Raw genomic sequence first — 26,392 nt, 5'->3', positions numbered from 1 at the left:
CTCTCAATTGTTGGGGAGTTGCTCTCTCAGTAATTAAAGAGACAGCGCTGTGGTGGAAGAAATGAAGACTCCTAAGTAAAGCTGAAGAGGTTTGTTTGTTGCAGAATGGAGAGACAGAGAATGCAAAGATGATTGCACCTGGCACAAGTGGGAAGAGGGTGTCTGTAGTAGATGTAGATGGCCAGTGCTACACTACCAGCTGTGCTTGGTCAGGTTGAGTTTCTGCCATCCAGTAAGATATTTTTTAATTACTGCTGGTTTCCAGTTGTCATTATACAATGTTTTTTTCTGGTTCTAAGCTTTGGTTATTGCAAGGCTTAAAGAAAGAGCCAGCCTTACGTCTAACAATGAGCTCTTCCCTCTTCTTTGACATCTGAAATCCTAGATAACTTCCTAACATATTTTTTCCTTGCTGTTTCTGTTTAGCCTCCAGTTCCAAGCCTGAACTCAGCTCCAGTTCACAGACTTTGGGAAGTCAGCAGAACAAGACAGATGGCACCCGAGTAAAAACTCGCATTCTGCCCAACATGCCAAAGCTTTTCATACCTTCATCTGTCACCAAATTTCCACCTGAGATCACTGTCACTCCACCCACTCCCACCCTCCTTTCTCCAAAGGGCAGCATTTCAGAAGAGACCAAGCAAAAATTAAAGGTAATAAAAGGGAAACAGTAATTTTTTAGATTATTGTTTTTTATCTTAATTCTCCCCTCAATAAAATACTTGTATGAAAGAAGCAACAGTTCATGTCCCCAGTTCATAACTGGAGGTAGAGAAGTAGTGGCAGGAGGTGCGAGCTGTTACCAGCAGGAGCCAGTTCTTAAAGGACTGGTGAAGTCCTGGCTGTGGGTGAAATCAGAGCTATTCTAGTCCCTATCCCTTTTCTGAGGGATTTGGAAAAAATGACAAAAATGGCTGAGTGACCTAGTGCTGCAGCCATTGCAGTTCTTAGATCAGTGGAAGCTACCAGAACATTAACTGTGGGGAAGCCTACTAGTAAATGTTATGTTGTTTTACATTAGGATGACATCTTTTATCAGCACAAGACAGTTACTGAATGTGAAGGAATAGCAACCAATGGGCTTTTGTCCCTGTGATCATGGGTTTATCCTGACTATTTAGCAATATATTCTCTCTCTCTCTTTTTGGGATCAGTCTGCTATTTTGTCTGCTCAGTCTGCAGCGAATGTAAAGAAGGAGAGCCTTTGTCAGCCAGCTTTGGAAATCTTAGAGACCTCAAGCCAGGAGTCCTCACTGGAAAGTGATACTGATGAAGATGATGACTACATGGACATATGAATGAATTCTGGCCATCATCAACACCAACCACATAACCATTCTTCTTGTTGCCAGCATCTCTGGAAGTTGAAACATCTTCATTGGCATTACTCCATTTAATTGGCATCATTGTGTTCTTCACTTTCATTACCTTTGTTATCACCACAACCACTTGTATTGCCTTCAGACTCTTCGCCATTCTCCCCACCGTGGTGCTTGACAGAAGGAATGAAATGATTGATTGTTCACCAGGCAGTTGGTTAACCTGGATCACGCTGTCACCAGGAACTTGAGTAAACACAAGGATGTTTTGAGCTGCAATTCATATCTCTCTACTGTTCCTGCTTCTCCAAACCAGAGCCTTGGGAGTTACTCTTTCCTGTAGTGTTTTCTTCCTTTTAGTTGTCTTGTATTTTCCCTCTCTTAGCTAAGTTTTTCTCCCAGTAATTCAGCAACCTGATGTCTGTCTAACCATGCCATGATTAATCCAACAGCTCCTTTTAAGGTGAATGGAGTAGGAAAAATTTGCTGAGCTGGTAGAGATTTTAATTGCATTGAGAAAGTCTGTGGCTTTGTCATAGGGCAAGGAGGGTGAGCTGAGAGTCTGTCAGCTCCTTCACACTGCTGGGTGCTTTGCTGGAATTTGACTCTTTCAAACAGACAAAAGAACCAGCTTTTCCAGGCAGACAGAGAGGGTGGTCTCCTGTTTGTGCTCATTTCACCAATGTATGAGGTCCAGCCAAATTTATCTACCTGAATGTTGGCTTAAAGAACTGATCTTTCCAGAATTGTCTTACAGTCCTTTCTCTTCTAATGCCTTGGACAAGCATTTTGAATTGGGGGCTAGATGATATTTTTATGGTGGTATTGAAAAAAAATCTTGAAAGATTTCAGTACCATTTCAGTAATGTCTGTTTTTTACAGAATGACACGAAAAGGTGTTTTTTATCTATCTGCAGAGGGACTGCTCACAGTTATTTATATGAGAAAATAATGGTAACTAAAATCCTTTTTTTTTTTTTTTTCTACTGAATGTTAACTTTGTAAAATAATGAATGCAAACCATGCAAAAAAAAAAATACGTCACACACTATATATACACCCGCGTGCGCCCACACACATATATATATGTGTATGTACATATATATATGTCTGTATATGAAAACAGAAAATGCATACAGCTTGCAATGTCGGATTTCTTTGTGTTTGGGGGGTTGGTTTTCTGTAAAATGCAGAGCTTTGTATAAACTTTTGGGTTTCTTTTCTAATAAAGTTGAAATGCAGTGTTGTCTCTGTTTGTTTGAGAGGGCACAAGGTGCTGTGGTTCTGGAAAGAGCGCTGCTCCTCTTTCTTTTTATTTTCTGGGTCACAAAAAAGTGTTTGGGGGGACTTGATGAGAGCCCCTTTATTTTCTGAGGACTGCCAGAGCTCTTGGGGTGGGCTTGGTGTGTGTGACCCAGAACCCAGTGCTGCCAAAGTTGCCTGCAGTGGGTTCAGTTCCCCACTGAGAATTCTTTTTCACCCATCTTGGTATCTTTGAAAGCTGCTGAGCAACATAAGGGGGGAGACACCACATGGGGAACAGGATCACACAGAATATTTGTCTGTACAAATTTGCACTTGATCCGTTATTACAGTGATTGATCTCATTGGTAAGAATCATAAATGGACTGGGGATAAAAAGAAACTGCAGCAAACTTTGTATTGCAAGGTTGTTCTCAAGTTCTGGGAGTTTTGTTTTGAAGAAAATGTGTTTTACAAGGAAGTGAGCATATCCATTTTGGATGTGTTAACAACTGTTTGTGTAACTTGTTCACTTACTACAAGTGATAGGTGAGGTGGTTGCAGTTGATGTAGAAAAGATGAGGCAGCTGATGGTAAAAGCAAACAAGTGTTTTCAAGAGTAAAATGTTTTCAGTGTTTACTCTGATTTGCTGTAGGTTATTGTGAATGCAGTGTGCAGCATACTGTGAGGTCACTGACAGGTAAAAGGCTGAGGAAGGTTCAGGTAAGCAGGGTATGCTGATGTTCAGCTTTTTTAGAAGAAAGCACAGAATGAAATAAATCAGCTGTTTGTGAGAAATTGAAAGGGGAGGGTGTAGTTCTGAAAGAGGCTTTTTCACCCAAATGGAATACACAGACTGTTTGGCTAATTGTATTGCTAACTTAAAGATCACATTTAAATTTTTAGATACACACTTAAGATTGGGTTTGATGTATAAAGCATTTGATTTTCTCATTGAATGTGATCTCTGGAAATTGTTTGTTTTCCTTTATTATTCTTAAGAATTCCTTGGCATTAGGATGTCTGGATTTCTTTTTTTTTTTCCAGACTTCCTAAAATGCTGCTCTCAAGCTTTCTTTTGAATTCTAGTCCTGCTTTTTGAGAAGGATTTAAAATTTTGCTGGTTTAGAAAAGCTAGAACAGTAAGGTAACTGTTCCTGCCAGCAACAAGAGCTCCATTTGCTGATCTGCTCTAAACTCATTTAAACCTTCAAACTACTCAACTGTACAACTTATTTTGTCCAATACTGAATTCTCTTACCTGGTTTCTTTTTTTTTTTTTTTAAATCTATGATTTTTTTTTTTATTCCCTTTATGCTCTTGAGTAGCTCAAGGACTTTTTCTCAAGCTCAAGAAATTACTGAGACTGAACTATACAGTCCACCTCCCTCCAGTCCTGCCCTTCTGCTGTTGACTAAATACCATGGGTTCTCAGCTGTGAGCCTTCTTCCACCAGGGTGTTACTGCTGCACTGAAGGAGCCTTTCTTCTTCCCCGTGTGTGAAATCTCTCTGTAAGTACAGCTGATGTAGTTCTTCAGTTGAAGGAGCCACATTCTGCAGTGAGGAGTGTGCCAAGGTCCCTGGATGCTCAGAGATAAGGATTTTTATCTGAAGAACCATCCCTAAAGGTACTCAGAGCAAGAACTTCAAATCCTGACAAACAGAGGTATTCACTCGGTAACGCATCTCGTGAAGCTTGGCCGTGTCATCCTGTGGAGTTATCCAGAAAAAGTATTGTAGTAAAACTGCAGTTAGCCATGACTTGAAGTTGATCCTTTTATTTTGGTCTAATCCTAGTGGTAAGAGCTTGAAGTTCAAGCTTAGGCAAGATCCAGCTCACCAAGCTGCAGATGAAATGTAAACACTACATCTGCATTCGGGGTTTGCTGGGTCACCATTGCATCTGGAATCTCTGCTCCCAGCTGTCTCTCTGATGTGCCACACAAATAAATGGCAGCTGCTGGAGCATGTTGGTTTTGGTTTAAAAAAAGGTGAGGTCTGTGACCAAGTGGGAAGAGACTTGCTCCCTTTGGTTTTTTTTCTTTTCCCTTGACAGTAATTGATTAAGAACCAAATCCTTTTTGGCTACTGAAAAGCCAGACTGTTAAGACTTTCAGGCAAATAGAAAAACCATTTTTGTTCCAAAGGAGATGGAAAAAGGAATTATTTTGAATTGGCTGTGGAGAATAATCTGTGGAGAGTTGATATCCTTTCTGTGCTGTTCCTGGGCACTGTCTTTGCACACAGATGTTTTTCACTATTAAGGTGGAAGTATTTTTAAGATATATAGTACTGGGGTTTGGCTGTTTGCAATTTCATTTCCTGGCACAGGGATTATATAATCCATGTGTAGTTAAGACCATTGAGAATTCATCTCTCTCAGGCAAGAGCTAGTGTTTTACTAAGAATTAATTTTGTTGAGCACAGCTGTCATTAGTGGCTTCTGCCCACTGTCTGACAAATGCTGTAGCATTTTTTTCAAAAGCTAATAATGTTTCCTTCCACAACCAAAATAGCAGATCAAGGAAGATACCAAGTACCTCCTTAATTTTATTATGTGCTAGGGTTTGTCAGTTGTTGTCTCTTGGTTGTTGTTTTTTTTTTTTTTCTTAATTGGAGTGAGATTTCTCATGAATAATGAAATTAATGTCTTTTGCAGCCAAAATAAACACCATATGGTCAGGGAGAAAGGGACCAGGAAAAGATGAGGAAGGCACAACAGCAACTGAAGCTGATAGGAGACAAAATGGTCTGAAGGAAACAGAGAGGCCAGGTGAGAACAGACAAAGTCTTACCACTGAGGGTGGGATGGCAGCACTGCAAAAAGCACAGCATTGAATTGGAAATTCCAGCGAGGGTGAAGCATCTGTGGTGTAGCCTGTGTGTACAGTTACACCCTGAGTACAGCTCATTTCTGCTCCTGCAGGTGCTTCCATATTTTAGGGCCCTGGGTGACAGATAAATGAGTTGAGTTGCACATGAAAAATAAAAAAGCACAGCAGACATAAATTCTGTGGCCTCTTAGTCATGGAAAGCCGGGAGGAAGAGGCTTTGCTCTTGCATTTGAAGATGATGGTAAGAGGTTGAATGCAGGCTGAGTGGTAATTGCCATGTTTCCCTTCCAGCTAATGACCAGGGATCCACTAATACTAAATTGTGATGTTGTTTATGGGTTTTAGAGTAACCTCAGGGTTAGGTAAGCACAGGCTGAACTAGCCCAAGTTATGCCTTTGTGGGACTCAGCTGTCCTTGCAGGGCATGGTGGAACAGGTAGGATTGCAGAGGGCAAACATCTGGGTTTGTTGGCTTCTGGAGGATGATTTACCTTCACTCAAATGGCTCTTTGACATTAATGCCTACAGAATCCCAGGTAATCAGCAGAGATAAAAGGTGCATCTCCCTGGGTTAGACATATTTTTCCTGCTGCTGTTGGTTTAATGCATCTGTGATGATGACACCCATCAGCAAGTGCTTGTTTAGCCAACTCCAGAGCCTCTGGTCCAGCCCTCAAAGCTGTCTTTGGGCTCAGTGGCCTCAGCAGGAGCTCTGTGCAGGTGTCTGCTGGCTGGGGGTGCCCGGGGCTGTCCCACTCCCCTGGCAGCCACACTGCCTGCTCCAGGAGCACTAGAGGGGGCCCTAGGACAGAGGAGGGAAGGGAGGGGAAAAAAGGGGAGGAAGGGCAACCCCCACCCTAAATGGATGTCCAGGATTTATCTTGAAACTGCTGAGACTGCAGTGCATTGCTGGTTTTGACCCCACTGAGTTCTAAGGGCTTTCTGCTACTGTACCATATGTCCTTTGCATAATGTATGGTCTGACTGGAGGCAGAGGGAATGAGAATCCTCATGGGCTGTTACAGGACTGTGTCCCTGGCCATGGTAACAAAAACAAGAGCTTGCTTTGTCACCATTAATATTGATACTTGGCAGGAAAACAGATCCACTATATACTTGCTTTACACACAAAATCTGCCCCATTACTGTTTTTCCCTTTTTTTCCTCCTTAATTCCCCCATAGGAAGCCCCCTGGGTGTTTCCATTTTCATGATGTGCAGCGCTGGGGTGTCTTGGGTATCTCCTGACAGTCAGTCTTGTGTGAAAGGGCTCAAATTATGTGTTCAGCTTCATCAGTGTGAGCCCCAATTAATGCCCTGGCTCATGGCAGTGGCATGGGGATTGTGCTGGCATAGCTGAGCCAGTGACAAACACACAACTCGAGGTAGTTCTGTTCAAGTCAAGTTCTAATCAGGGATAAAAATGTGTATGAGAGGGAAAGAAAAACACAGTGTTCAAGCCTGGATAAAATCTTGTAAGACAGTCTCTGTTATCTGGAGCAGCCCTGAGGTGAGATCAGGTCCTGCAGCCATCTGGCAGCTCGGGAAGGGGAGCAGGGATGTGGAGCTGAGGCCACGCACTGACTGCAGAATCAGAAAAACCAAATCACTTCTCCCAAGGGGAAAAGTAAAATCACACTTCTGCCTGCGTGCAAGATTTATCTGCGCAATTAAATGGTTGTGTCTGTAGCTGGTGGAAAAACATTCCTTTATATAATCCCAGTGGGAGGAGCACTCTGCAATGTCTCTCTAAGTGCATTGTCTTCCTGAAGGAAACTGCCTATGTAAAGCCAAGTCAACATATATGGTAAAAAGTAGTCTTTGCTCTCAGATTAGACATAGATATCCCCCTCTCAAGTTTTATTTCTCAGCCTATTTTTTCTCTCCCATCTCTTTCAGAGACCTTGCAGACAACAGTGAATTCCAGTATAAATGGAATATAAACCAAGTTCATATATGGTATAAGCATATGAGAACCACATTGGGATGGTATTAATTTAATTTTAGCTGAGAGATATAATAACTATAATACCAGGGCAAAGGTATTTCAGGAACAGTGCTTCCTGTGAGAATGCTGAATTATTACATATATCCACAGTTAGCCTAAGAACCTGCCTCTATATTCACATTCCTTTCATTTTGCTCCTCTGAGGTGTCTGACAGATACAGAGGGCTGTGCACAAGGAATAATCTGCAACTCAGTTTTTTATTTGCAATATACATTGCATGAACTATGATCTAATATAGCACTGAACACATACTGTTCAGTAATAATTAGTAAAGGATGTTGTATGAGCAGAAAAGCTTCATACTCAGAAGAGTTCTTTGATTCCTTGTGATTTAAGTCACACCAGAGATTTAATTTCCTTAAATTACACCCTAATGTGTATGAAGAGTTACATTAAATTACACCCTAATGTGTATGAAGAGTTACATTTTCTCTTCTAAATGCATGGATATATATATAAAATACAGCTCTTTCAGTAAGATTGCAGTGATAATTTTCTCCTTAAAAGATGGCACTAGATGCTCAAAGAATTGCTTAACTTGTTAATTGAGCCAACATACTCACCAAGAAACTCACCATGCTGTGTGGATGTCAGAAAGCAGTCTGAATTTAGAAATTCCTCACTTAGGAATGTCTTGGCTATAATTTAGATCTCCATTAGGTTTGAGTGGGTTAGGGAAAATAAAATCAACTTTAAAATTCATAGTGGAAGTTCTGAGCTTACAACATCAATTTGCAATGCTGTGCCCTCAAGTAAGCAGCACAAGTTCAAACAAATAACTTCTGTCATGGCTCTCCCCACAGACACCCTGCTGGAAATGCTTCCTACACTTAATAAGTAAATGGGCTTTCCTGGGAGCAAAACAAAGAGCCTGACGTGTTTCCTCACAGCAAGCAGCAGTGCTACAAGGTGATTTTTCACTTTGGCTCGCTTGGAACGAAATAACAGCTTGGGATTGCACATTGTAAAGGATTTCAGCAGAGAGAAATGCAGAGGATGTTGATAACCTGGTCTGTGATCCCACTGCTCTGCAAGCTGAGGAAGCCTTTGGATTCTGCCAGCAGCAGCTGCTGGTGTCCAGGCAGGGCTCACGTTTTCATGGGGCAGGGCAGACGTGGCTGCTGCTGCAGCAGCCAGAGGAGCCAAGGGCATTCACTGGCACGAGCCAGGAGGCACCAGCACACCTTCACTGCCTCAGAAATGGATTTTCCAGTGAAAAATCCTGCACAAGGATTCTCCTACACTGCCACATTTTACCAGGCCTGTACTTCTCCTTGGGAGTTGTTAGTAGAGCTGCTTTCCTCAGTGTAAGAAGGATGAGGAAGCGGTGCAGGATTGCTAGAAAGCCTGGGGGCTGTTTTAATCCCTGCATGTCTTGCACTGCCTCCCCCTTGCCACAGGAGATGTCCCAGTGCAGCTGCCTGGCCTGGCTGAGCCTCTGGACGTGTATTGGCAGCTGTTGAGAGCCAGACACAAGGGCCTTAACAACTCTGCATTCATTCAGCTGCTGCTCTGCAGGTGTCACCCTCCAAACTGGGGCCTTCACGTTTAGATAACAGAGAATTTGATTTAAGTGTGAGAGTAAATAGTCTGTGCTTAAATTAAAAACTCCTGCTGCATTTTATTTTTTAATAAGGTGAACATGTTGCAATGTCAGTGAAACTCAGAAATACCCAGGATGTGGAAATGTCCAGGCTGGGGGTGTGGTGGTGTTTCAGTTACAACAGCAGTGTCTGTTACCTGGTACCATCAACACCTCTGGAAAAGTACCTGGAAAGAATATGAAAATGTGGAAATGCTGTTTCCAAGTGAAGAGGGAAAGAGGAGGAGGACAATCTTTCTTCTTAAAGATGTGCCTGATTCAGCAAGGTACCAAAACATAAATTAGCTCCTCTTGATTTCAGTGAAGACAGCAAAGAGCAGCCTCAGGTTGTGTCACCCTAGGCCTATGATGTGTACAGTTTCTTCAGTGACATAAAGTATTTCTACAACTAAAGTTTCCATGGAAATTAGCTGCTTTAAAATAAACAGACTTGACTTCCTTACTACGTGCAAACTCAAAAGTTCACAGTTAACCACAGAAAAATGCAAAAGGCCAAGGAAAGGTGGAAATATCTCTGCTGTAAAAAATTCAGCCCTAATTACTTCTCCCTGAAATTACGGTGGCTATGGCATATAGAGGAACTCTGCAGAACAACTGGTGTAAGTTCTGTTTAGCAACACCTTCTTCCTGTGATTCCTGAGGTAGTGTTTATTAGGAATATCTTTTTCTTTAGCAGCTTTTCTCCCCCAGTGGCTGGTATTGCTCCAGCAAGGAAATCCTGGTGGCTCTGAGAACAGCAGCAGCAGAACTGGTGATAGGTTTGGAATAAGATGGATTTGAAGCTGGCTCATTCTTCCTGGGTTCTGTATCTATTTCATTATAACACCATTGATTTATTGGTTAAATCATAAGTCAAAAGAACTCAGTTTTGCCTCAGAGCTTTCCCACTAGCTGGTGAGATTTTCAGTTTGTCTTCCATTTTCTGTCTCTGTTAAATAGAAACTACTCGTACAAAACTGTCCCCTCCTCTCCTTAATGGCCACTGAATTTGCAGCTAGGACATTTTTATAGGTCATAAATTGTTTATCATTTTATCTTCTAGCCAATTTAGGGTAAAACTACAGGGTTTTTCATCTTGAGTGACTGATTGAATATGAGCATCCACTAGGAACCACTTCCATAATTAAGTTAAATGAGAGCAACACAAAAAGTTAGCTGGGTTTTTGTGATGGTGAATAACTCCAAGTAACTCAGAGCTTCCCATGAGCAGAGTTCTGGAGAGGACTAAAAACTGTCTGCTCATGTAAGAGTAGAACATGCTCAGTGTTTTTGGAGAATCCTTAAGTCTGAATGCTGAGAAATTGGCACAGTGAGTGCAGCAAAACCAAGTCCTTATTCTAATAAAGACTTACTTGGATTTTTCAGTTTTTCCCATTCCCCAGCTGAAATTTCCTGTGTCCTGTAACCATTTAACAATATGTTACTAACCATCCATTATGTCCTGCTTTATTCTCTTTTAGATGAAAGAGCCATGTAAAAAAAAGAATTCGCCAGCCCCTGTGACTGAATTTGAGCGATAATGTCAATGGAATTAACACATTGCCATTGTTGAATGGTCTCCTGTGGCTATATAAACATCAAGGTAACACATTTCCAGAGCAGAAGACATTACTGCTGTGATACTGTTGTTTTGGGAATATTTCCTCACTGCCAAAACACTGGTGTGGATTTAGCATTTTGCCTGCTGGAGAATGATGTTGGAATTGGGGAGGGTTGATTCTGCTGCTTTTATTTTTGCTGAAGAAAAACTCTAACACTGTTTGGCTAAACATGGAATGAGAGCATAAGTACATTGAGTTTTAAGATGTCCTCTGTTTGGTAAATGCATTTGAAAGACAGCTTTCTTAAGGGCCTAATTCCATTTCTGAAGACAACCTTCTGGAAAAGCTGGGGCAGAACTGCTGTCGGGAAACCCAGGATTGGCTTGGGCAGTTTGCTCAAGAATAACTGTCTCCCACATTATCTTCATCCATTAATGCAACTTTTATCTCTGCAAGCAGGAACAGACTGAGGCTTGAATGCCCTTGGTGTGTTGCTGAATAAGATGCAGGCTTCAGTTTTAACTTTGGGGATGGCAAACAAGTTGTGAGGCCGGGCTTGTCAGAAAACCTTTTAATGATAGTGATAATCCCACTGCAGATTTGTTGGCACTGCCTCACCTAATGCCAGACAGAACTGACTGATGAGGATGTGGCACAGAAGCAGTTTGGAGCTCCTTGGGTCACAAAATCAGTGAAGATGGCTGCACTGCAGAAGCCAAAGCTGGTCAGGAGGGCATGCAGGTAACTGTGATGATTTCCTTTATTCTGACTGATCCTGGTGCAAATTGAACAAGATCTGTATTTCTGCAGGAATATTTTCATTTGTCTTCAGGCAAGAAAAAACTCAGGCAGTAAGTGCTAAACCAGAACCTGACAAGTTCTGTTCCTAAATAACTGTTGCTATGTGAGTTTTACTTCTCTGCAAGGTTAAAGCCATCTTTAAACAATGGGTTGATGGGTTTGCTGCATTTCTGCTAATCAGAGACCATAACCCAGGTTTTGAAGGGTGGGAAGTCAGTCTCAAGGTTGACCTTATTGGACAAAGATGGACATACTCCTGTCCAGAATCCATGAGAAATACCCACTGCCTCGATCAGAGCTATGTCAGTTCTGGTAAAAAGGACTTCAGAGCTGAATCTGGCACTTCTATGAACATGAGGGGCTGAAACAGAAGAGAGGGAGGTATTGTCCATCCCAGTTTGTTGCAAGAACAGCCCTAGGTTGGATTTCTCAAAGGAAAGGACTTGTCAGCACAGGGAATGTTCTGTTTCTGGCCTGTTCTTGGTTATCAAGGGATAGAAAAGAAAGTTGTGATGGAAAAAGGGAGGAGCTGCCTGTGGCAGGAGTTTGTTAGAACACAGAAAATGACTTGGTGAGCCAAGAACACTGTGCAGGAGTTAAAGGAACAGAGTGGGTATGGTTGTGTAACCTGAAGTTCTTTTCTTTCCCTTGAGGGCTGTTTGAAGCCCTCTGAAGGCCCAGAGAGCAGCTCATAAACTTTGTGCTTCAGAATTGCAGAGAAAATGCTTCTCTCATCCCTGGATCAATCTTTTGTCAGCTCTCACACAATGGCTGGTGGCTTTTGTGTATCTCCACTGTCACCCAAAGGCACTTTGTGGGAAATGTAACCCAGTGGCTCCATAACTTGTCACCTGTCCCCTCGTTGTGACCTGGAGTGCAGAAGAGGAGTGCTCTCCCAAGGTCAGTGGTGTTTCTATTGCAGTCACACCTCCCTTGGGAGCTGATAGCTGCTCTTTTGTGACTTATGATGTGTAGAGATAGGGGAGATGTGTAGTGCTGTAACCCAGAGTGTGTCAGTGAGCCCGGGTTCTGTCCTCTTCCTGTGCCAGCAGAACCTCCCTTCTTCACATGGCCTCTGACAGCATTTAGTGCTCATCTGAGGAGTTGTAGGAATAAGAGAGGAGCAGATCCACCAGAGCCTTCTTTACTGCTCACATGAAGGCAGAATTGTTCTCTGCAGTGGCACTGGTGTGTGCAAAAAGCCATTAAAAGCCTAATACAGGAAGGACTTTGTCTGTTCCTCTGAGAACAGGCTTGCACAGCCACAGTGTTTTTTCCTGGATAGTCAAATTGCTTCTCTCTCATTTTCATCCCAACTAATGAAGATAATTATATCCCTTTGTAGAATATTATTTCCTCTGTCATCTGTATGTTTACACCCTGCAGACATGTTCATTTCTTCTTTGTGAACAGGGCCATCAATCATGGAAGCTTTCCTTAACCAACTCCTCTAATCTCTTCTGGTGTTCACCTCATCCAGTCTCCCTCCAGTTCCCCAGTAGCTTTGATAATGAGGTGATAAGAATTACTTGTGGTTTTGCCAGTTTGTTTTTCAGCAGGCTCCCAGAAAGAGTCCCTGCCACTTTCCTGCTCAGCTATGTGCTATTTTCACATATGTACCCTCTGGTTATATTTTTATGGTTATATTTTCAATGAGGAAATGAAATCACACCTAGTGCAGAAAACCCTAGAAATCACCTCTGTAAGGGAACCTCCTTAATATTACATTATTTTTATTGGTGATTATGGCTGAACTTCACTGTTCAAAACAAAAGTGATCTTCTCTTAGGGGAAAATCTGGACTTGGGGTGAAAAATTCCAGAATTCAGCAATTCCCGACAGCTTCTTCAGATTATGGTGCAAAGGGAAGAGAAGGAGTCATTCCATCTTGGAGAGGAAATACAAAGCAAAAAAGCCAGAAGGACATACTGGGGGACGATGTATGGGCTTAGATTTCAAATTTTTGCTGCAGGTTTCTGCTAATCTAAACCAGCCCCCCCAGCTGCTGTTGTAACTTGTCCTGTCCTGTCCTGCAGAGCACAAGGCCTCCAAGTGTGCCAGGTTCTCTCTGCACTCTCAGAGTTGTTTGCAAATGAAGGCCTTGGTGGTGAGTCCAAACCTCCATCTGAGGCTCAGCTCACCAAACCTGAGCCCAGCAGCAGCTCCTACAAAAACTTCAACCAGGAACTGCAGTTTTGGAGAGTGGCAAACCCAGTGAGCTCAGTATTGATAACCATCAGTATTGATAACCATCCCATCTGTGCTCACAGCAATGCTTGGCTTGCTCCCAAAGGTGATTTGATTTCCTCCTGCACACTCCCCAGCACTTTTCTGAGAAGAATTTGTGAATATTTCTGTTGAATTTACATTGCATTGTTTGTATCTAGGTTTGGCAGGTATAGGTCAGGCTGTGAAGTGGCAGTCATTTAAAAACAGTTTTACCTCACAAATGCCAAATTTGTGTTTTTAAGAGTGGCATCTATTAAGTGCATTGATGTTTGCAGAGTTAGAGAGGAGAAATCTAAGTCACTTCTGCCTAAGTAGATAAAATCCAGTATTTGCAGTATAATGCACTCATTGCACACCTCTGTTGTCCTCCTTCCAAGGGAAATTTGTGTATTTAACTGTTCTGACTGGACAAAGCCATGTGTCATCCCTTGGTTTCTCAAGGAATTGCATCCCATATATTTAAATCATTTAGGTGTCTGATGTTCTTAACCACTTAGAAGCATTTGTTCGATATAGTAGGGCTAATTTTTAATTTATTTTTCTAAGCACATCTATCCGAAATGATGTTAGGCTTTTATATTCACAGCAGGGAGCATTGTGAGGTTTAAATATCCCTTTAATCACTAAGGATGTAATAAAAACAAGAGGAGTTCTTTGAGCTGCAGAGTGTTACCCAGGGAAAAATCTACTCTGGAGCTTACAAATGTGAGCTGAAGAGACAAACTGGGCAATAAAATCCACAACTACGGACCAAACCCGCTAAAAGTTGGTCTGTAGCTGCCCATCAGGAGCTGAGACTCGAGGGGGGAAAAGGCCATTCAGCACCTCTAGAGCCATAAGAGCCAGGTCATAAACACTTCACAATCTGCTGGGAGGGGGAGGGAGCCCCGGGCTGTGATCTGCCCCTGCCTGCAACAAAAACCGCCAGGAGAAATTGCACTGTGGGAAGAATGAAGGAAAAAAAATCTGGAGAGATGAGGGAGTGCAAGGAGAAGCGACAGCTGTGTCTGATTGTGTCAGTTCATGTACACTTATGGCAGCCTCATTCCAGCACTGAGGAATCCTGGAAGTCCGACAGGTGCTTTTTTCTGTTATCAGTGGTGTTGAAGGGTTCTTACCTGAATATTGTTATTATGGACCCAAATACCATTTTTCTGTGAGGTGATGAACAAGTTGGGTGAGAAAAAGTACAGCTCAGAGTCTATCCAAGGGCTTTCTGCTTATAATCCATATGTATTTCCAGCTTTGTTACTGACTTCAGGCTTTGCTGCTGCTGATGCATCAGGATGCCCCATATCAGTTTTCAAAATGCATCTTGCAGGATGTGCTGCATGAATCTGTCCTGGTGTTCATTTTATTTCTGGGAGATCCTCTAAAGCTCAGCTCAGACTCTACAGGTCAGACTGTGTTCAGTTCCCTTGCTGCTGGGAGATGGATGTATCCTATGACTATATAATTTTTTTACAGTTCTTTTTTAAAGAAATTATAAATAATAATATAAAAGGAAAAGAAATACGCAGCAATAAAATCTTTTTGAAATGAAACGGGATTTATTGTAAGTGCTCCGAATCAAATTCTGCTGTGTATGGTTTAATTGTTCTCTTGTCATGATTTCTGGTAATGATAATTAACTTCCTCAGCAAGTTCTTCAGAGGCAATAGTGATGCTGGAGGAACTGAGCTCTACGCAGCTCTGTAGAGTTCACAGCAGTTTTTATTTTTCAATTCCAAACACTTTAAATCTTAATTTTAATTTGCTCTTTGAAGGTAGTTCCTCTGATAAGGAATTATAGATGTTTATTGCTTTCCTGGTTTGATTAGAACCTTTCTGTAATGAACAGTGAAGAATGAAACTTCCTTATGACAGAAGAGATCTGTCTTTGTCAAACAACGTAATTAGCTTGATTGAGTTTGGTTTCCTGGTTTTACAAATGCCTGATCACCAACAAAAGTAATATTTTGTGGAAACCAAGGTACAATGATGGTGTATCAGCAGTCTCGAAATTCCACGAAGTTTAGATAAAACCTTCTGGGTCTGAGCTGCTGCTTTTTTTGTGGAAAATCAGCATTTAACAGAGACTGCAGCAGTATTGCCTGCTGGGCTTCTGCTCAGCAGAATCCATTCCACTCAGGGCTTTTGTCTGGTCTCAATTCATGGTTAAATAAACTGCCAGCAGTTGTGAAGATCTGCACGATGATCTTTGCAGATGAGTGTGTGCACGTGTGTACAAACAGAGAAGTATTTCTAGATGGATGTTAAGCCAGAGGTATTTGCTGCCTGTTTTCTTGGGCTGATCTTTTGTGGCTGCCAGGCAGGGCTGGAGCTTCAGGTGTGGGAGGGAGGATGCAGGGCTGGAGCTCCAGGTATGGGGGGAAGGATGGATGCAGGGCTGGAGCTCCAGGGGTGGGAGGAAGGATGCAGGGCTGGAGCTCCAGGTGTGGGAGGGAGGGAGGATGCAGGGCTGGAGCTCCAGGTGTGGGAGGGAGGGAGGGAGGATGCAGGGCTGGAGCTCCAGGTGTGGGAGGAAGGGAGGATGCAGGGCTGGAGCTCCAGGTATGGGGGGAAGGATGGATGCAGGGCTGGAGCTCCAGGGGTGGGAGGGAGGGAGGATGCAGGGCTGGAGCTCCAGGTGTGGGAGGGAGGATGGATGCAGGGCTGGAGCTCCAGGTATGGGGGGAAGGATGGATGCAGGGCTGGAGCTCCAGGTGTGGGAGGGAGGATGGATGCAGGGCTGGAGCTCCAGGTGTGGGAGGGAGGGAGGATGCAGGGCTGGAGCTCCAGGTGTGGGAGGGAGGATGCAGGGCTGGAAAGGCAGCTCCTGCTCGGTGCCCTTGGCCGAGCTGTCTGCAGAGCTCTCCTTGCTGCCCCGGGTCCTTTCAGCAGGTTCTTTTTGTGGATTTGAGCGGGACAGAGCACTCAGCTGTGTCTGGGAAACACAATGGGATGACAGGAAAACAGTGCACCCACATCAGGAGTCTGTGAGAACTTGAAAGGGCTCTAGACAGACACATTTTGCATTTGACTCTGGACTGCAGCCTTTGAGGCAGAGCTCAGCCTGCAGTGTTAAGTGGCCGCTAAGTATTTCCCTTCTTGTCCCCATGCTGAGGGAGGGATGGGAGCAGGGATGGGAGCAGGGATGGGAGCAGGGATGGGAGCAGGGATGGGAGCAGGGATGGGAGCAGGGATGGGAGCAGGGATGGGAGCAGGGATGGGAGCAGGGATGGGAGCAGGACAGGGAGCAGGGATGGGAGCAGGGATGGGAGCAGGGATGGGAGCAGGACAGGGAGCAGGGATGGGAGCAGGGATGGGAGCAGGACAGGGAGCAGGGATGGAAGCAGGGATGGGAGCAGGGATGGGAGCAGGACAGGGAGCAGGGATGGGAGCAGGGAGCAGGGATGGGAGCAGGGATGGGAGCAGGGATGGGAGCAGGGATGGGAGCAGGGAGCAGGGATGGGAGCAGGGATGGGAGCAGGGATGGGAGCAGGACAGGGAGCAGGGATGGGAGCAGGGATGGGAGCAGGGATGGGAGCAGGGATGGGAGCAGGGATGGGAGCAGGGAGCAGGGATGGGAGCAGGGATGGGAGCAGGGATGGGAGCAGGACAGGGAGCAGGGATGGGAGCAGGGATGGGAGCAGGGATGGGAGCAGGGATGGGAGCAGGGATGGGAGCAGGACAGGGAGCAGGGATGGGAGCAGGACAGGGAGCAGGGATGGGAGCAGGGATGGGAGCAGGGATGGGAGCAGGACAGGGAGCAGGGATGGGAGCAGGGATGGGAGCAGGACAGGGAGCAGGAATGGGAGCAGGGATGGGAGCAGAGCTGCACTGCACAGGGCAGATGTCAGGGAGGGAGGCAGGGGAGTGTCCTCTTCAGCTTTGCAGCCAGATACCTCAATCCACAAACCTGCAAAAAGAAAAGTCTTGTGTTAAGCTTATCATGTACAACTTCTTGTGTACCTGAGCTGCTTTCCCACGCTCCCTTCCAGAACAGATCCTGTCACAGCTGCCCTGCAGCCCGTGACCCGTCCCCACAGCTCACTGAGCCTCTGTCCTGGGACCCTGTGGTGAATTAGCGTGGAGATGTTACCAACAGGCCCTCTCCAAACAGCTGTTTTGGTCTGCCAAATGTCATTTTTGCACTCTTGAGAACACGGGAAAGATTTGGGGTCTCTGTGGGGTCCCGTGCATTGGTCCCACGGTAGAAAAGTCTGCATGACACTTGTAATGTACCTGAAGACACCAGATAGCATTTCTCAGGAAAAAATCAATCAAAACCATGAAAAGAAAGGGAAAAGCTGCCATTTCCCTCCATCAGAAGAAAATGCTGTGTTGTGTGAGCTGCTGTAAGGAGCTGGGTAGGAACTGTTTCTTGTGCTGCAGCATGACAGGAGATATGTACCACTTCTTCAGAGGCTCTCAAAACACTCTGCAGGCTTTTACCATTCCTGTAGCCGCCCACAGAGACTTGCTCAGAAAGCTACCCAAGTTCAGGCTGTGCCTGTGCTGCCAGAGCTCAGCAGCTCTGTCCTGGCCAACCCTGCACTTGTATTTCCTATTTTCTGGGTGATGTGTCAGGCACTAACAAGGACAAGGAGTCTCATGCTGGCACAGCTGTAGGAGCAACAGTTTCACCAGGCTTTTTCTCTGGAAAATCTCAGCTTTTCCCCATGGCCCTGGGTGCATAAACCAGGCTGCATTTGCTCCACAGTGAGATGAGCCTGGATTTAAGGAGCCAGTTTGTGGATTCTGGAGAATCTGAGGCCACTTCATGTTTTTAATGAAGTAGGTATCAGTGATGAGCTATCTGGTTTATTTTGGGCCCTGTTGATGACATGTTGTCTTTTCACTTTCCAGTACTTCTGTGCAGATGGCAGAGGATCCTTCACAAAGAGTTGCCAAGATGCTCTGGGGCTGTGGCCTGTGTGTGCCAGATGGGAATCAGCAAAATGAATCCCATTTCAGTGGCAGGAAGGCTTTCCTCACGTTTCAGAGGGGAGGATCTCTTAGGTACAGTTTGCACTGCTCCATGTTGTCCTTTCCTGCTTGTGCAGATCCAGGCAGACAAGGCAGCCTGGCTTTAGCCCAGTTTGTTAAAGCTGATATGGCAACACTTTCTCAGAGAGGGAAACCTGAGGGTTGGGTACTGGCTACTGCACTCACGAGCAATGATCCGAGGCTGGCTCTTTTGGAAGGTGACTTTTACATTCCAGCTGTCTCCCAGGCAGTAACTTTGTGCCTCACACTGGAGCTTGCTCTCTGGGCTTGCTTTCCTGGGAGCTCTGCAGAAGCTGCAGTGCCACTCCAGCCCCATTAGCCAAAGCCTGACACCTTATCTGTTCTCCAGCAGTCTGGGAGCCCCAGGCAGCAGCCAGCGATTGCAGGATATCACTGTGTTCTTGGAGAGCTCTTGTGCACAAACCAGCTCCCTGCCCGGTCCAGTAAGGGTTAAACCTTTACTCAAGGTGGAGAGATATGCCAGAAAACATTTGCCTTGCTACAAAACCCAAAGGGGGAATGTTTCTTTCTAATCATCTTCTCAAAGAGATGCAAAGCAAAAGCTCTTGGCCTCTGCTTTTGTCATCACACATCCCCTCCCTCCTGCCCTACCTCATCCCTTCAGCACAGGGCAGAGCCTGCTGTTAGAGCTGGATTTATCCCTGCTGCTGTAAAGGGGCTCAGAGCAGAGCTGTGTGTGTGTCACTGGCTCACACGTGTCACATCCACTCTCTCTCCCGTCCCTTTCCACACCCTCAGCCTCCAATTTGCCAGTGAATTGTTAGACACCAGCACATTTACCTCCAACTTCCCATCAAACTGCCTGAGGGCTCTCCGTGGATGGACAGATGAGGGTGATGTGCTAAATTCCCTCTCTGCTAGGGATGAATTTCCTGGGGATTGCTCCTATTAGCCACACTTTCCAGCAATAGTAACAAATTCACTTTTTTTTTCACTTTTAAAACATTTCCAGTGCAACTAGAATGGCTGGGAGAAAACTGGTTGTTAACTAGTCATGGGTAATTAATGGCTCCACCTTCCTCATCAATCAGCTGGGAGAAGCCAAAAGGATTTGAGTACTTGTAGCAAATGTGCGTTCCCCAGACATGCTGCTACACAGTGTGCAAATGAAGTGGCAGCAGGAGACCATCTCATAGCCTTTGTGGAAGCAGCAGTAAGTCATGATACACATCCCACGCTCCTGTCAGGTGAAGTCTGAAATTCCCAGAGCTGCTGCTGCTGTTGTGCGGTTTCTGACTGTGTGGGATGTTGATTCATCTCACTGCTAGCTTGAATCTGACCCAATTTTTGTTCTATTTTTCCTTTTCAGATTCTGATTATGGTTGTCTTTTTCCTCTTTCTACAATTAAAATACTAGCATTAGAAAAGCAGGACATGGAGGGGGGGAGCAGATGTGATGCTGGCTTTCCTTCTGTAGCAGAGCAAAGAGCTTTTCTGCATCCTATTTTGTGTCTGGTAGTGGCTGTGCAAGCACAAGCAGAGATCTGACCTTGATACCATTTCAGCTGACCTTTTCCCTTCTGATTTATTTCTCCACATATTTATTAATAATTTCTATTTGAGCTACAAGTTGACATTTCCCCACCACATGGTATTCCTCTCCTCTGTGGTGCTGAGGCTCCACAGCTCTGGGTGTCTCCAAGCTACCTGAGGGAGAAAAGCCTGTAGTGTTGTGCATTCCCCAGGGGTTTAAAAGGGATGCCAGCAAGGCTGGATGTCACCAGAGGTGCCAGGAGCCAGTGCACCACCTCCTGCTATAAAATCCTCCTCAGGACTTCCCAAATTCTCCAACCCTTTTCTTTAAAACATTCTTCCTTACCACACTAAGAATTGTTTTTTCTCTCCCTGGATAGCACTGGGATGCCTAAAATTCAATATACCACTGGAAGAGAGTCAGTCCCTGCTCTGATTAAGCTCCTTTGTCCTCTCTGCATGTCCTTGCATTGCCTGCTCCAAAAGGCAATAAAAACAGAACTGAAGAAATGCTTGGGTGTAGAAACTCATGAAATAAATTCAAAATTTGTTTTGTACATCAGACTGAAGATCAGTAACATCACTGACAAAAGAGAAAAAACCATTTATTTTATTTGGTATAAATCTAGACAGTGAAAGAGATGCAGTTATATAGCAAGTTCTTTGAGCTCCTAAATTTGCTGTGCAGGACCCAGCAGTGGCCGGTTCAGAGTGATAATCCTGCTTTTGAGCTCCACTTTTTGACTGTCTTGGTCCTGTAAATGTTTGTACAGCCATTGGTGTGTGTGGATGCACAGAACCCCCTTCCTCAGGAGCTGCAGTGGCTGTGTTGTGCCCTGGAGCTCGAGCCTTGATTGCTGTCTCTTAGCACTTGTAAGCACTTATAAGCACAAAAGCTAATGGTCACACTTGCAGAATAAACTAATTAAGGGAAAATGCTCAAGCCCTTCCATTTCTGCTCAGCCTTCCCTGGGTAAGAGCAGAGCCTTGAGCAAGGGATAACCTCAGTGCCTGAAAGGAAGTGCAGTTAAGGGCTGGGAATGCAGAAACTGGGCAGATGAGTGAGGTTTTACCATCAAATGTGTTCATGTTGTTGGGGAAGGCACCTGGGGGTGAAGGGATGACTTGCTGCAGCGTTCCAGTTGTGAGAGCAAACTTTACACAGACTGTAAATCACCCACTTGGGAAGGAAGGAGCTCGATGCCGTCCTGATTCTGATACCAGGAATCAAGAGTAAAATGATTGTGTGCTGAAGATTAGAATTATCACAAACCCATGGAACAGCCGAAGAGAAATTATCCCTCCTTGCTGCTTAAGGCATTTGTTTTTATTTTGTAGCTGAGTCCTCAACTGATGTTTTCAGTCTTGTCTCTATTTGTTTAAAAGTGCGTTAGCAGTAAATCAAGGTGCATTTCCCCTGTAGGGTTTCCTGTATGTCAAAGCCATGTTAATTCTCTTTGATTTTCTTCCCCTAGCCCCAGCCATTGCTGCAGATCCTTCCTCTCTTTGTCCCTTTGGACATCAAAGGCTCGCAAGGGGACAGCCCTGGCGGGAAGCTCCTCCCTGCTCATTATCCTCCATAAAACAGGAACTCACCTTGGCTAGCTGTGCTTGGGGTCCCATCCTCATCCCGCTCACTCTTGACACTGGATTCGGAAGGAAGGGCTTGTGCTTGCTTCAGGAAATCAGACCTGCTTTTGAACTGGACTATTTTGGCTTCCCTTGTAAGAACTCTGGTGGCTCTCTTGGCCCTGCAAGCTCCTCCACGTCACAGTACATGGAAAAATGCAAGCTTTACCAGGTAAGGACTCCTTCCCTTTTCTCACTGCACAGAAAGATCCTAGCCTCATGCCAGAAAGGGAAGATGTGCTCACCAGCATTTACAGAAGAGTGCCTGGGGGGCTGGAGAGGATTTAAAAACTTTTTTTTTTTTTCATGGGAGTAGATGAAAAATGGTGCATTTGAGTGTTTTTTGAGAGCCTTAGAAGATCTTTTGTAAGGTAGCAAAGGTTTGCTCACAATTGTGTCCAAAACTCCCTTGCCCACATCACCTTGTGCAGTGTGACCCTTCAGCTGATGGCTGGAGGTGTTTGTGTATTGTCTGCAAAGCACTGAATTCTTCAGGTTGAAGGCCACAGAAAGTCTGGAAATACTTGACATACTTTTAATAACAATTCTGATACAAACTGTCTGGGTTTGGGCTTTTTTTTCCTATTTCTTATGCCCTTTGAAAGCATGAACCCCAATCAGGCATCGACGGCTCCTCACTGGTTCACACCCAGCACGGGATTTTTGTGATTTCCTTAGGGTTTCACGATGTTTTCCTTCAGTCCATCTCATAGCATGCTGTTAATCTCTCCTGTGTGGAGCATGATTGGATTGGGCACAATGACAGAGATGCCTTGGGACACCAAGGGCCGGCCCAGAGGAGCTGCCTTTGTCAGAGCAACTGAACCCTAAATTTACTCTGGGGTTTTATTCTACATCAGAAAAAAATCCTGGCCCATTTTATAGGCCCATCAGAGGTGACTGGGCAGTCTCAGCTTCCTTTCTCTTCCTCTGCAAGATGTTGTCTCATTCATGAGCAAAATGCAAGAGCAGTGATTTAGACGATTTCCACCTTTGCTGCTGCTCTGGGTTTTTTCAGTCCCTGCTGTGTTGATCTGATTCATAGTGATTTCTGCCACTTGAATTTCAAGTTGAAAAACAGAAGAGCAGCAATGGAAAAAAGGTAGAATGTATCATGGTATTTTCATGTTAAAGATTCCAAATATTGCAGTATTCACCTCATTTTCTTACTGGGTTGTTTGTGGTGTATGACCCCCTCCAGCAGAAATGTTCCAGGTAGATGACTGGATGCATCTGAGAGATGAAGCCATTACATTTGTGAGAACATCATACTTTTGTTCCTGCCAAAAAACTCTCTGGATCTGAGAAATGGGGCTCCCTCCAGAGGGTCAGGGTGTTTCTACTGACATTGAGAAGATCAGAGAACATGGGAGGGGTTTTTTGGTTGTTGCAAGATAAATTTATTAGAAAGCTTTGTATATTGATGCGTGTTCCTCCCCGGTGGACACTGATAGCTGTAAGTGATTGGCTTCACTTGGAAGGGAGCAGCAACAAATGTAATAATAATAATAACTGATTTTAGTCAAGGTAAGCATAGCTTTCTCCCTTTTTGGGAATTTAGTATTGCAGATCCTATCCTGCACATTTTGGGAAGGCTGCAACAAATTTTCTGACGTTTTAACATTGTCTATCTTTAATGGAAAATTAATTGAAGAACTGCTTTAGGTGAGGCAGTTGTACTCCAACATCTTCTATCCATAGATCTTCCTCCTCAAACTGCTAAATTGTCTCACATTTCTCCTTCTTTCCTTTCTGTCCCCAAGATGACAAAAAGATATGTATGGCTCGTTCTAGATACAGAAACTGTAGCACTGCTGTTGGTATAAGGACCTTCACATCAAGCACAGAATAGACTGAAGATCTCTTAATTTTCAGTGCCTTTACCACAGCAGCTTCCTATCTTTCAGCCTCATCTGGACATAAAGAACATGATTTTGAATGTATGTTTGTGTGGTGTTACCATGATAATAGGATACAATGATAATAGGAATATTTTTTTTTAAAGTAAAAGTAGAACTGCTGGGAAAGGTTTAAATCTCTTTTGGATAATAACAGTTTTAAAACCAAGTTGCACAGAAGAGGAAGCCATAGAAGTACAGCTCACATAAATTCCATTCAGGGCTTGGACCCTCTGCCCAAACCTCTCTGCCATAATTCCAACACTCAGACTGTCTTTGTGGGAGGGTGAGTGCTTAAGCCTTGCCATCAGTTACACAGGCACAAACTAGGAGTGAAACAAAAATCCAAACCAAATTTGCAAACAAAATCCAAAGTGGAGCCTACAAATACATCCATCACTGCAGGGTCCTGCTGAAGGCAATGGCAGCTGGGCAGATCCATTCACCAGCTCACACCACTGCTGGGCTCCAGGGCCTCTTGCACACTGTGCATGTCCTGCTTTTCAGCCTCAGCCTGGGCACACAAAATCTGCACAGAATAGAATTTCTGCATTTCTATGCATTTCTGCACCTTAGCTGTAACGTTTATTGTTCCTGTCTCCTGCAGCATTGCACTCCTACAGGTGCGTTGTGGACTCATTTTGGTAAAATCCAGATTATAACATCTGCCTTTGATTTTTAATTCAGTGTTGAACTCTTTTCACTTCAATTCCCTCAACTTCATTGGAAATCTCCCCTCACTAAAGACTCCTGAGATCTGCCTTGTTGTAGTCTCTTTTAATGGCATTGGAATTTGCTTAAAGAAATGTTAATTTGAAAATTCATTTGGGGGAAGGAGTGAGCATCTGTCTAGCTAATCAAAACCTGTTTGCATTTATTTGTGACTGGATGGCTCCTGTGGGAAATCAGCCCAATTTTATTGTAACTCCTTTTGATACATGTGCTGCACTGAGCTACCAAATGCATCGTCTCATGGCAGCTTTCATGTCTTTGCAAGAGGATATGGGGGAAGCTTTAGTAAGAAGATGTTAACAGGCTAATCTTGGTGAGCAAACTAGGTGTCACTTCTTGGCCAGTTCATTAATGTTGGATCAAAGCAGAAAAAAGGGTAGGGGATTTTTTTTTTTTTAAATGCCTAAAGACCTCTATAAACAGACAAAATTACATTTTAATGTTTTCTTAATCCTGAGGGAAGAACCACTTAGACTTGTATTGGGTTGTTTTGGTGAAAAGACGTCCCTTTGTGAAAAAAGCTAATTTCTCTGAAAATAGTTGTCTACTTTTTGTGAATATTCTTTTGAAGGCATTACTCAGGAAAGCTGCAACAAGGTGAAAATTCCCTTTTTTTCCTGCTATGCTCTGAATAAGATCTGATCAGGCTGAGAGGCAGAAAAATCTACCTTTTAAGCAAATAGCTGTGCCTGGCTGCTAATGCAGCACCCAGAGGGGTCCTGCTGGCCCTGAGCTGGGACAGCTCTGCTGCTGTGGGTGCCCCACCGAGCAGGCTCCTCATCCCTCCTCAGGACAATGTTCCTAAAGCCCTGCTGGGTCTGAACTCAGCCCACCAGAACTGTTCTGGGTCACATTCTCTCCTAAAATGGAACTGGGCTTTTCAGTATGGCAGCAGCAATCTTGCCTGCCTTACAGTATTGCTGAGAGCACCTAGCAGAGGTTTAAGGAGGTTTTTAATCCAAAGCTGTGCAGAGGTGATTGGTAGCATCAACACCAAAGGCAGTTCCTCCAGAATAGTTTCCCTTTCCTCTTCCCCAGGCCCACAGCTGGGCCTGTGACTCAAGAGGGAGAGCAGGAAGATTGCAGCACTGCCATGGAGTGTTAGTGAAGAGACACCTTCCACCCCTCTCACAGGCTCCTCTGGGCTCCCCATCTCCACTTCCAGTTCAGACCAGCCATTCTCTTTTCAGAATATAGTCTATCCATAGTCTGCCACCTCCTTTTCTTGCCTTCACTTACATTTAGGACTCCTATCTGTCTCATCTTTGTCTTCTGGGGGGATTTTTCACCTCTGCTACCACCTACTTGTCATTTTCCACTACTACCCACTGGTGCACTTAAAATCTTTCCAGTCCTTTCAGCTTCTATTGCTTTCTCTTGATAAAGGGTTTTATGTAACCCTGATCATACCAGAACAGTGGACTGTGGCTACCTGCCAGTGTGGGGTTTGTAACAATGGAATTTAGGATGAATTGGTACAACACACAGATCCTCACAAAAGGACCTACCAGCTAAAACCAAACCAGTTGGAAAAGGCTCCCTACCTCTCAGCCTACTAAGTAACAAAAATCCTTTAATGAAAAGTAGCAGTTTTTAAGAGGTTTGTTGTGGCACAGACTGCCCAGACCCTGAGGGTGAGTTCCCCTCCTGAGTCACCATCTCATTTCTCCTTCCAGACGTGAAAGCGCCGTGTGAGGCCCTTCCTTCCCCCAGCCTGGAGCCCTTCCCACAGAGCTCCATTGTGGTCACCCTCGAGGACATGGGGCTCTGGATGAAGTTTCACCAGATAGGAACTGAGATGATCATCACCAAATCTGGCAGGTAAGGGGCACAGGACAGCTGCCTGCACACACCACACCCCTCTCAGCTGTTGTCAAAGTCTCCGGATGCTTATTTTTTGAATGGTGGCCTTTAAATTGGTTTTGTAGCCAGTTATCCAGATCTTCCTGATCCTGGCAGAGGAATTGCACTTTCAGGGTGTTCTAGAAGTCCAAACTGTGAGGTGCAAAAGGTCTTTTGTGGGGCTGACATGCTGAGAAAACTCCTGTACCCTTATCTTACCATGTAA

The 26,392-nt window shown here is 44.5% G+C and overlaps 2 protein-coding genes across 15 annotated transcripts in view; both read left to right on the top strand.

The window, feature by feature from the left end:
* Positions 1-2,560, top strand: part of CABIN1 (calcineurin binding protein 1) — a 105,330-nt gene extending 102,770 nt beyond the window's left edge. For all 9 annotated transcript variants that reach the window (XM_086855722.1, XM_086855724.1, XM_086855720.1 and 6 more), the window contains 2 exons: positions 427-653; positions 1,155-2,560. In XM_086855722.1, coding sequence (XP_086711848.1) covers positions 427-653; positions 1,155-1,298 — 371 coding nt within the window. In that variant the 3' untranslated portion in view covers positions 1,299-2,560. The remainder of the gene's footprint in view (positions 1-426; positions 654-1,154) is intronic.
* Positions 1,836-26,392, top strand: part of LOC111936641 (T-box-containing protein TBX6L) — a 40,083-nt gene continuing 15,526 nt past the window's right edge. The window contains exons 1-7 of one of the 6 annotated variants that reach the window (XM_086855763.1): positions 3,247-3,285; positions 3,891-4,229; positions 5,223-5,336; positions 10,469-10,590; positions 11,148-11,290; positions 21,541-21,866; positions 26,001-26,145. In XM_086855763.1, coding sequence (XP_086711889.1) covers positions 21,851-21,866; positions 26,001-26,145 — 161 coding nt within the window. In that variant the 5' untranslated portion in view covers positions 3,247-3,285; positions 3,891-4,229; positions 5,223-5,336; ... (1 more) ...; positions 11,148-11,290; positions 21,541-21,850. Of the gene's footprint in view, positions 5,337-10,468; positions 10,591-11,147; positions 11,291-19,625; positions 19,746-21,540; positions 21,867-26,000; positions 26,146-26,392 lie in introns of those variants that run through there. The other 5 variants (XM_086855762.1, XM_086855765.1, XR_015277717.1 and 2 more) reach the window with 5 other exon arrangements.

This window comes from Cyanistes caeruleus, chromosome 18 (assembly GCF_971803275.1).
Source record: "Cyanistes caeruleus chromosome 18, bCyaCae1.hap1.1, whole genome shotgun sequence".
Taxonomy (NCBI): Eukaryota; Metazoa; Chordata; class Aves; order Passeriformes; family Paridae; genus Cyanistes; species Cyanistes caeruleus.
The sequence above is the reverse complement of the archived record's forward strand: the minus strand, read 5'-3'. Positions and strand labels throughout refer to the sequence as shown.